The sequence below is a fragment of the Moschus berezovskii genome, chromosome 7, assembly GCF_049115385.1.
Source record: "Moschus berezovskii isolate FMDL1 chromosome 7, NW_MosBer_1.0, whole genome shotgun sequence".
Classification (NCBI taxonomy): domain Eukaryota; kingdom Metazoa; phylum Chordata; class Mammalia; order Artiodactyla; family Moschidae; genus Moschus; species Moschus berezovskii.
Genome location: NC_142466.1, coordinates 90,005,223 through 90,017,335, shown reverse-complemented (window position 1 = coordinate 90,017,335; position 12,113 = coordinate 90,005,223). Strand labels below are relative to the sequence as shown.

Genomic DNA, 12,113 nt, shown 5'->3' with positions numbered 1-12,113 from the left:
GGGTCACAAAGAGTTGGCCACAGCTTAGCAACTGAACAACATCAACAAAAGCAGTGGCAGAGTATTTTTTAAATTAAGGTATATACATCATTTTTTTAGACACAGTGCTATTTATTGCATGCTTAACAGACTGTAACATAGTGTAAATGTAACTTTCATGTACACTAGGAAACCAAAAAATTCTTGTGACTTACCTTATTATGATGTCACTTTACTGCAGTGATCTGGAAATGAACCCACAATATCTCTGAGGTATTCCTGCTGCTGCTAAGTCACTTCAGTCGTGTCCGACTCTGTGTGACCCCATAGACGGCAACCCACCAGGCTCCCCTGTCCCTGGGATTCTCCAGGCAAGAACACTGGAGTGGGTTGCCATTTCCTTCTCCAATGTGTGAAAGTGAAAAGTGAAAGTGAAGTCGCTCAGTTATGTCTGACTCATAGCGACCCCATGGACTGCAGCCTACCAGGCTCCTCCATCCATGGGATTTTCTAGGCAAGCGTACTGGAGTGGCTTGCCATTGCTATATATTTCTAACTATGATAATTCATAATTCAATTTGCTCATCTAAGATGATATAAAATATTAGCTCTAACTTGTCAAATTCCATGAAACAAAGATATATAAAATGTCTATTTTATTGAAGAATCTCATCTTTAGAAGAAGTTCCATAAAAGTGATTAAATTTGTAAGTTCTAATTATGGATTAGCTTTACTTAATTCACTAAATACATTAGTGATTTTAAAGAAAAATCTTTATATCCCTTTATTTATTGGCCATGCCACACTACTTATGGGATCTTAGTTCCCTGACCAGAGATTGAACCCAGGCCCTTGGCAGTGAAAGCATGGAATTTTAACCACTGGGAATTCCCATACTTAATTCACTAAACACACTAAAAATTTTAAAGAAAAATCTTTGCATCCCTTTTAAATAATCCACACTCCTTCCTAACAGATTAGTTACCTATCCCAAAAAGCGACTTGAAATGAAAATAAATTTGAATTTATTTGAGAATACTAACTAGAGGAGTTAACGCAAAATCACTAACAAACTTCTTACCTCATTATTTTAAGGTAATGCAGCAGTAATGTGTCGACATCCAAAAAGCAGATAGACAGAGGGAGAATGTAAAGAACATCACAGGTGGAGTTTACGTACCAGGAGTGTTGCTGCTGCTAAGTCGCTTCAGTTGTGTCTGACTCTGTGCGACCCCATAGATGGCAGCCCACCAGGCTCCCCCGTTCCTGGGATTCTCCAGGCAAGAACACCGGAGTGGGTTGCCATTTCCTTCTCCAGTGCATGAAAGTGAAAAGTGAAAGTGAAGTCGTTCAGTCGTGTCCGACTCTGTGACTGCATCGACTGTAACCTACCATGCTCCCCCATCCATGGGATTTTCCAGGCAACAGAACTGGAGTGGGTTGCCCTTTCCTTCTCCAGAGGATCTTCCTGACCCAGGGATCGAGCCCAGGTCTCCCGCATTGTAGGCACAGACGCTTTACTGTCTGAGCCACAAGGAGGACTGCCTAAAACAGCTTAAATTCAGTTGTAAAGAAAGAAACACAAAAAGACTTAATCATACACTAGATAAACACTCCTGAAAATTCAGAGTGATTGTTTAGTATAAAGTCTAGATTCAGAACTCTAATCCTTCTGAATTACAAACTTTGTGGTATACAGCTTCTGACAAGGCTCCCCAAAATTCCCACCTCTTGGTATCCACAACTACATTTCATGCCCACTGTGGCCCAGGTGGCAAGCAACCGAGAGAGAGCTCAATCAGAAACAGTGGCCTCAGTCTAACAACACACAAGGAGCTGACCCCTGCAACAACCACGCAAGATAGGAAGTGAATCCTCCCTGGTTTAACTTTGAAATAACTGTAGCCTTAAGAGAAAGTCAGCCAGAAGACCCAGCTAAATGGTTCCCAGATTCCTGATCCACAAAACTGTAACATGATAAATGTGTATTGTTTCAAGCTGCTCTATCTTGGAATAATTTGTTATACAGCAATAGATACCTAACATAAGCCTATCTGAAGAAAAGTATATACATGTGCTAATTCTGGCACACATTTCAGAGAAACAAGAGGCCTCTCTAAAGTCCACCAACTGAACTCCTAGTGGCCCAGAGATCCTAGACTAAGAAACTTCTGCTATGATAAACTCCAAACAATATGTACAAAAGGCCTGCAGAAAACTTAACCATGCTGTGTAGCTTAACAAATGTCAGAATACTTTCCTTCCATAAGGTATCATTAAGAAAGTTAAATTACTCTAAATGTAACTATTATCTTAGTATAAACATTATCAAAGGTAAAAACAAGTCAAATTATACTAAAACATTACTTTAAATAATGTATTTCATAGTACTAAATACGTATTGAGGGTAAAAAATAATGACTAAACACCACCCTTAAGTACTGTGTGAGACAAACACACACACAAAATTATAATAAGTTCTCAGATACAAACAGAAATTTGCAGATGGTATCCATTCATGTATGTAATACACATGACATAATATGTACGACTTTATTAAATTTTAATTATAAAGTAAGTAAATACCTGTACAGTTTTTCCAAGTCCCATGTCGTCACCAAGAATACACCCTCTTCCTTGGATGAAGTGTCCATAGAGAAACTGGGCTCCCTCCCTTTGGTAGTCTCTTAAATACCTATTGATAGTATAAGGAATAGAGTCTCCATTTTCAGATAATCGAAAAGGAACAGCTGACGATGGAAATTTTCGGTCTGGGAAATAAGGTTTTTCCAAATCTTCATCATCAAATATAAAATTCCTGGAGCAATCTTTAACAGATTTTATTTCTTGAAGTCTTTTAAGAGGTACTCTCCTTTCTTGAAAATCTGAATATAAGATGACTGCAAATGACTTCCCATTTTCATCCACTGTGATAGATTTTATGCTTGCTTCACAAAGTTTTTCATTATCTGGAGAAGGGGCAAGACATCTTTCTCCTGGATGCCATATATCTATAATAATAAAGGAGAAAATAAACTTTCCAAATCTAACTTTTAAAGTAACACCTCATTTATCCACTTCTATGAGAAAAAAATATTCCTCACATAAATACCCTTCCCAAAATCTGAAACAAGACAAATTATACTTAGAGATATTTTCCTAAAGTATATTATCATTATAAAGGATATATAATTTCTTTCCATTTTTTCTCACCCTATGTGTCATAATCTCCCAATACATGCTTAATCTATTTATTCTGATTAGGTGGATATGGGTCATGGGCATTTGGTTTTATTATTTGGTTGGTTATTATTGTTGAATTCAAAAGGTGATTCTGATGCACAGCCAGGATTAAGAACCAGTTAGTTAAATATTCATGATGACTCATGAACATTATGTGTAACATTCATAATATGGCAGAATAACTGTGAATAGGACTTGGTAATAGTTAAGCTAAAACCCTCTGAAGAGCTATATTTTTGTGATTCTTCTGTCTGCTTTTTTAGTTATTCCATCTCCTTTTCTGAACAAAGCTATTTCTTCTCACTGTCAATACTGCTGTTTCTAAAACGTTTCTTGAATTTGTATACAACTAATCAAGGGAATCTCCAGTTCAACAGAAGAGTGACATGTACCAGCTTCATCATAGCTTTTTCCATTCAAGGTTTTGAAAAGCTGAAGTTCTTAAAAATGAGATGAATTCTAAGATCTCTTTCTGCTGTCATTTCATTATCCTTTGAAAAGTCTGACTTCTCTCTATGTATGAATTCATTCTGTGCTTAACTGTACAGCTATTTTATTTTGTATTCAGAAAATATAGTACTATGGAGTGGGGAGGGAAGCCTCTACAAATATAATATTGGTACAATTAAAATGTACCAAATAGAGGAAATTACGTAAAAATAATTTTCCTAATGGAATTTCATATAACAAGAATTCCAGAGGAATTGTATGACTACAATTGTAAGAATACTAGGAATTATTTTTTTCATATATTTCTCACAAAGATCATATGATCATTGGTAGTTTCCCAGGGTCTTTCTAATGATTCTGAATTAGGCTTTTATAACATTCATGATGATAACTAGTATGTCTGTATTGTCTTCAGGAAGAATAGCTCATTATGCTATTCCTCATCAGATGTTCCTCAGAAGTAAAACCATTATTCTAACTTCGATAAAGTTGTTTCTATATAACAATCAGAAGCACAGCGAAAAAAATCTGTTCTCCCACTCTAATTTTGCTTTCAAACTGTTTGAGAATTACCACACTCCTCTAAAAATGTTCTAATGTGAAAATTACTCTCTGATTCACTATACAGAGATAAGTCAATGGGCCCTATTTTCATAACAGTACTGTTTGAACCTTAAAACCTATGTTAAGCCTTAAGATAAGTCTTAACACATTACTTGTTTCATATGATTTGCCTGCCTATCCAGCATATGCCTTGTAATATTTTAGAGCTTTAATTCATTAACTTATTTGTTATCAATGTATATGATTTAATACCAGTTATTCACCAGATACTGTACCACACTATGAGTATAAAAATGAAGAACAATGTCAAAAATGATAGCCATTAAACCTTGCTTGAAACTAGGCTTTCCCAATTTCATTAAAAGGAATCACTGTCTAGCCAACTTTTCAAGGCAGAAAACCTTTAGTTAGTGCTTATTCCTCTTGTGATATTACTCCCTATATTCAATCCATCAGAATGTCCTGGTGGGTCTACTTCAAAAAAAAAAAAAAAAAAGCATCACTTTCCTCCATGCCACCAACTCTTCAAAATAACTACTGGCAAACTTTTTCTGTAGAGTCAGATTTTAGCTATTTATTATTTTAGATTTTGCAGGTTATACTGCCGCTTGCCTTTGTAACCCAAAAGTAGCTACAGACACATAATCAAATGGATATGGCTGTGCTCCAATAAAACTTTATCTACAAAAAAAAGTGTCGGGCTGAATTTGGTCCTGACTGTAATGTGCCAACATCTGGCCTTCTCCTAAATTACTGCTATAGACTCCATTCTCCACCCATTATCTCCACTGACATTATCTTCCCCCTACAATCCATTTTCCACATAGCTGCAAAATCTACTTCTTAAAAATATTTATTAGTAAATCTTTAATTGAAAATCTTTTAATAATTACCAAAAAGAATAAACTCCAAGCTCCTTACTATGCTCTACATGATCCTGAATCATTTCCCACTACTCACCTCTCCAACTTAAAATCTATTAATATTCCCGTTGACGCAAGCATATTAGGCAGGTCTTCTCTCACTTATTGCTATGTCATCGCCTCATAGATTTTGTTTCTGATCACCTTATTTAAAGTACCCCACTATTCTGCAGGGAACCCCACTATTCTGTACCTGAGTATTTTATTGCCTGTACAGTACATATCACAATGTTTAATTATCATGTTTACTTTTTAAAAATCTGACTCTCTTACTAGAGAATAGTATCTTTTCCAAGAAAATGTCTGGATTGTTCAAAATTTTATCCCCAGGGCCAGCACACAGTAGGCACTCAATAAACGTGCTGACTATATTAACAAAAACACATTCCGAATCTCATAGAACCTTGATATCTAGTGAGAGAGACAAATACTAAAAAGTTCACACATGTGAAATTGTTGCTTTAAGAGTGCTATTAAGAAAGAGGGACTAAAGAAACAGTTTAAAAAGGAAGGAAATCTAAGAAAAGAATGAATGTCAGTCGGCGGGTACATATAGCAGGTGCAAAAATCTCAAGGGCTTCACACAACAATCTATAGAAATCTATTAATATTTGGTTTCTGAGTTTGGGTAACTTCGAGAACTAAGGAGATTCAGTTAAGTTTGATCTAGGGCAGTATCTCTCAGCATTCAAAGTCCAGAACAAACAGTTTACATTAGGACGATTTCCTTTTGGACTGAATGGGGGGTAAGGCTCCTTACGATCTGGTTCCTATGTCCTCTTTAATTTCATTTCCTCCCTTTCTCCTGATTTCATCACAAACCTGCCTTCTAGCTGTTCTTCAACCATGACAAGCATACTCCCATCTTCGGTCCCTGAGATTTCTGTTCCTTCCACCAACCCTCTCCCTAAATCCCAATGTGAATGATTCTCTCACTTCATTCAGGGTTCTGCTCAAATGGCATCTCCTCAGAGGTATCTTCTCTGATCACTCAATCTAACATAGCACTCCCTGCCACTCTCTCTTCCTTTATCCTGCTTGATTCCATTTTCACAGAGAAATTTGAAATATCTGTCATTGGTTATCTCCTTAAGTTCCCCAATTTGTGTTCATTGCCATATTCTGGACACTGAGGACAACGTTTGAAACTCAAATGCTTGTCAGATTAACAAATATTTATATAGAGCTAACATTTTGAGGTTTATGTGTGCCACACATGCAATTTGTACACAGTAGTTCATTTAAGCCTTACAATAACAACCCGCTCACTACTTCATGTTAATACTATTATTAGTTCCCTTTTATAAATGGTGAAACAGATAAAGGTTAACCACAGTCACACAGCTAAGTGTCAGATCCTGATTGTGAATCAAGCTATCTGAACCTGTAGCTACCATGCTGTACCAGTACACACATGAATGAACAATCCCTTGGAACTGAGTAGCCCTCAGTTCAGTTCAGTTGCTCAGTTGTGTCCGACTCTCTGTGACCCCATGGACTGTAGCATGCCAGGCTTCTCTGTCCATCACCAACTCCCGGAGCTTGCTCAAACTTACGTCCATCAAGTCAGTGATGCCATCCAACCATCTTATCCTCTGTCATCCCCTTTTCCTCCTGCCCTCCACCTTTCCCAGGATCAGGGTCTTTTCCATTGAGTCAGTTCTTCACATCAGCCGGACTTCGGCTCTACTACAAAGCCACAGTCATCAAGACAGTATGGTACTGGCATAAAGACAGAAATATAGATCAATGGAACAAAATAGAAAGCCCAGAGATAAATCCACGCACCTATGGACACCTTATCTTTGACAAAGGAGGCAAGAATATGAAATGGAGAAAAGACAGTCTCTTTAACAAGTGGTGCTGGGAAAACTGGTTAGCCACTTGTAAAAGAATGCAACTAGAACACTTCCTAACACCATACACCAAAATAAACTTAAAATGGATTAGAGAGCTAAATGTAAGACCAGATTCTATAAAACTCCTAGAGGAGAACGTAGGCAAAACACTCTCCGACATAAATCACAGCAGGATCCTCCATGACCCACCTCCCAGAATATTGGAAATAAAAGCAAAAATAAACAAATGGGACCTAATTAAAATCAAAAGCTTCTGTACAGCAAAGGAAACTACAAGTAAGGTGAAAAGACAGCCTTCAGAATGGGAGAAAATAATAGCAAATGAAGCAACTGATAAAGGATTAATCTCCAAAATATGCAAGCAGCTCCTGCAGCTCAATTCCAGAAAAATAAATGACCCAATCAAAAAATGGGCCAAAGAACTAAACAGACATTTCTCCAAAGAAGACATAAAGATGGCTAACAAACACATGAAAAAATGCTCAACATCCCTCATAATCAGAGAGATGCAAATCAAAACCACAATGAGATACCATTTCACACCAGTCAGAATGGCTGCTATCCAAAAGTCTACATGCAATAAATGCTGGAGAGGGTGTGGAGAGAAGGGAACCCTCTTACACTGTTGGTGGGAATGCAAACTAGTACAGCCACTATGGAGAACAGTGTGGAGATTCCTCAAAAAACTGGAAATAGAACTGCCATAGGATCCAGCAATTGCACTCCTGGGCATACACACCAAGGAAACCAGAACTGAAAGAGACACATGTACTCCAATGTTCACTGCAGCACTGTTTATAATAGCCAGGACATGGAAGCAACGTAGATGTCCATCTGCAGACGAATGGATAAGAAAGCTTTGGTACATATACACAATGGAGTATTACTCAGTCATTAAAAGGAATGCATTTGAATCAGTTCTAATGAAGTGGATGAAACTGGAGCCTATTATACAGAGTGAAGTAACCCAGAAAGAAAAATACCAATACAGTATACTAACGCATATATATATGGAATTTAGAAAGATGCAAATGATAACCCTGTATATGAGACAGCAAAACACACAGATGTATAGAACAGTCTTTGGGACTCTGTGGGTGAGGGTGAGGGTGGGAGGATTTGGGAGAATGGCACTGAAACATGTATGTTGTCATATGTGAAATGAATCACCAGTTCAGGGTCGATACCTGTTACAGGATGCTCGGGGCTGGTGTGCGGGGATGACCCAGAGGGAGGATAAAGGGAGGAGGGAGGTGGGAGAGGGGTTCAGGAAGGGGAACTCATGTACACCCGGGGCAGATTCATGTCAATGTATGGCAAAACCAACCAAAATAATATTGTAAAATAATTAGCCTCCAATAAAAAAAAAAAGAGAAAAAAATTTTAAAAAAATAAATGAATAAATGAGATATGAACATCTCAGTTACTATAATCTCCACTCAGCAGCTTCATCTACTTATTTTACCTGCCAGGTTTCTAAAGGTATTTGTATTTGTGATCCCTGAGTGATAGTGTCATCAATTTCTAGTCTTCAGAGCTGAGGCTTGTTACTTAAAAGTCTCTTAAGTTTGGTTCTATATTCCTCATCTATTTAATCAGATCAATATCTTCCTCAAAAGAAAACATGTAAACAATCAGCATATTTCCAGGCACAGAACAAGCATTCACTATCTGTAAGTTTTTGCTATATCACTATTAATAATGAAAACTATTAATTTGGGGGCAAGAGGACATCCCAGATGACTTGTGGCAGATAACCATGTTCTCCCTAAACTACTTAGTGACCCATTAAAGGTGACCCTGACTCAATACATCACATATAAAGCTCTTTGTGTAATAAACTGAACTAATCTAAATCTATATTCACCTACTTAATAATGAACCTACCATTCACTAAGGACTGAGGCATACAACAGAGAATAAAAATACCAAACATTTACTTAGTGTTTACTATGAGCCAGACACTGGGTCAAGTTAAGTGCTCTGCATGACATCATCTCAATTAATAGTCAAAAGAATTCAATCAGCAATGATTTCAATTTTACAGATGAGCAAACTACCCAAAGTAGCTCAGCAAATGACTGTCAGAGCCAGTCATTCGTGCTGTCAGAGCCAGCACTAGATCCAAGGGCAGTCTGACTTCAGAGTTTCTCAACATTGAATCACAAAGAACTAGTCCCAGCTCTAGAAGGGGATACACTATCTCCAGCTGTCACTCACAGAGGCCACAGGGTAAAACCCTGACCCAAGGGAACTGACATGAACATGTCCAATCCTACACAGTCAAGACAGGTGTCTGGGCAGAGAGGCGAGCTCAGAGCTTATACCTTTGCTGTTGGTTTCCGCGCGGGGCTTCGGGGCAGACTGATCCATCTGGCCAGGGGGATGGGCTTGGCAGCCAGGTTGCATTTAACACCCCACAGGCGGCAGAGGACCGCCAGGAGGAGGCGGGCAGGCGGAGGGTGGCAAACTCCACCTTCCGCCACCCTCCGTACATCGCCCTCCCCTGGAGCTCGACGTCACGGCACGGAGGGAGCAAAGGTGGAGCCTGATGGGGTCCAGGAAGAAGGGACGGTGGCCTCTGCGACAGAGCCGGAGGACGCTATGGAAGCTGGCAAGGCAGCGCTCACCTACTAGCCTGGAGCTCCGCGGGCGGTGGAAGACAGCAGGCTGGCTACTCGACCCTTTTCCCACCCTCTCACTGTTGGGCCTCCCTCTGCAGCCCAGCGTAGCTTCCAACCCGAAATCGGAAAATCCCGCGAGAACTGGCTCCGGTACAGTCCTCGGGATCTCGCGATAACAAAATGTTGGCTTACATGGGCGGAGCGATCTTCCGTCCGTCTTTCCTCTAGAAAGCGTGCGACGCAAAGATCCGCGATAGTTGCAAGAAGCGCGGGGTTTGGTATCGCTTGCCGGCCTTATGCGGCTGTTGTGGCTGCACAGAGAGGCTGGAAGGTGGCCGTGGGCGTGGACCTGCTCAGGGTCTTTTAAGGACTGGTAAGAAGACGGCCTAGCAGGAGACAATCGTCCCCGTGCTCCTTTGTCAATTGGATTCTCCAGGCAAGAATACTGGAGTGGGTTGTCATGTCCTCCTCCAGGGGATCCATAGTTACGTCTACCTCTAAGTGCAGCTGGGAAAGATTATTTGGTTTTAAGGGCTCACATGATAAAATTGGGTCCTCCAATAATCCAGGATACTCCTCCCTTATCAAGATCTATACCCACAAACATATCAATAAGATTCCTTTGCCATATAAAAGAACATTTTCATGGGTTCTAAGGATTAAGATATGAACGTCTTTGGAGATTATTATTCTGCCTACCCCAGCGTCTTAATGAGGAAAACTATGGCTATTTTCTCTGCAAATAGATACCTATTTTTGACAGATACTAAAAATTAGCATGTTTTCATAAAATGCTTCATCTAGAATAGCACTTGTTTCTGTTTACCAGCAGGTAGAAAATTTGTATTGAGGAGAAACATCTAATTCATACATTAATTATGTGTTGCATGTTGGCCCTCACACATGGTTCAGAGATTAGACCTTTATCCTTACTGCTTCAGAGTCCTCACCCATGACAGACTCATAATAGTGATCTACCTAAAAATGATTATTGTAAGAATTAAATAAAATACAACACCTAAAACAATACCTACTTATAGTAAGAATTTAGTAAGGAATAGTATTGCAATATACTGTTGTTATCAATGGAATTCATCCACTTGAAAGTTGCATTCTGCATAGCAATTGCTTCAGTTTAATATTTTGGTCAATAGTTGATAATGCATTCTTACTTAGAATTTTAGACTAGATTCTAACTTAAACAGCACGGATTGTAAGGCATATTTTCTAGGTACATCTGAACAAAACTTATTACTTTCATTACATGCATCTTGATATTAGAAATTTTAAAAGGTAGAAAAAAAATCTTACTGGACTTGATGAAATATATCTGTTTTACTTAAATTCTGTAATTTTTGTCCCTAAAATCAATAGCAATTGGAAATTCCAATCTAGCTTATTTTTTTGTCCTACAACTATTAGAGAAGACATTTGATTTTTCCCTCCACTGAAATGACTAGTTAGGTAATGTCATATTTTTCCAGAGGTCCACTGATTTAAGAAAAATTTTAGAAATAAATATTGATTTAAATGAAAGGGACCATCTGGTTAATGGAATACTCCTGTGACTAACGAAAGCAGTTGATTTTGTTGTTCAGTCGCCCAGTCATGTCCGGCTCTTTGCAACCCCATGGACTGTAGTATGTCAGACCTCCCTGTCCCTCACCAATGGAAGCAGAGGGAACCTCAATTTCTGAGTATTTCTTATTTAATCTCACCACCATTGTTATGATACATGGTGAAGTAGAAATAATCAGGACATAAAAATATGTTTTAGTGAATTAGATGCCTTACAAAATTAGGCATCCTCAAACATTCCTTTCCCCATTTAACAATAGTGTTTGTCTCAGCCCATTCCAGTAATGTCTTTGTCTAGGTGCTAATACTGTAAACGTCCAACACTATAATAGTACACTCCAAAGTGAAATTGAAAGACTTGCAAAATATTCAGGAATTCCTGAAGTCAATATAAATGATATTGGATAGCTACATCACATGTAAAAACTATTGGCAAAGTAGTATCTAGCAAAATTAAGCATGTAAAAACTACAAAAAGAGAAAAAACAGATGATGGTAGCATAGACATTTCAAAAGAATATTACTTGACTATCAAAGAGACCCTTGAGAAAGATGATTAAACCTTTTAATGTTTTACAAAAAAGTAGTCTTTCTGTATGTTCCCACTGCAGGAGTCAAAATTGTGACCTTCAAATTGTGAGTTAATCCAGCAAAATGGCTCAAGAAAAAAATAGGTATATATTTTAGTCCATTTTGGTTGCTATGACAAAATTCTACAGACTAGTTAGCTTATAAACAGCAGACATTTATTTCTCACAGTTCTAGAGGATTGGAAGTCCAAGATCAAGGTTTGAGCATGGTTCTATTCGGGTGAAGGCCCCCTTTCCTTCATAGCTATCCCCTATTGCTGTGTCCTCACGTGGTGGAATGGACTAGAGAACTCTGTGGTACC

At 38.5% G+C, this 12,113-nt stretch overlaps 1 protein-coding gene across 2 annotated transcripts in view; it reads right to left on the bottom strand.

Moving 5' to 3' along the window:
* ERCC6L2 (ERCC excision repair 6 like 2) overlaps window positions 1-9,827 on the bottom strand; it is a 156,742-nt gene extending 146,915 nt beyond the window's left edge. Inside the window, exons 1-2 of one of the 2 annotated variants that reach the window (XM_088838103.1) lie at window positions 9,347-9,827; window positions 2,567-2,991 (exon numbers count right to left, since the gene is read on the bottom strand). In XM_088838103.1, the coding sequence (XP_088694229.1) occupies window positions 2,567-2,991; window positions 9,347-9,428 (507 nt within the window). In that variant the 5' untranslated portion in view covers window positions 9,429-9,827. The remainder of the gene's footprint in view (window positions 1-2,566; window positions 2,992-9,346) is intronic. The other variant, XM_088838104.1, reaches the window with a different exon arrangement.
* Window positions 9,828-12,113: the final 2,286 nt, after the last annotated feature.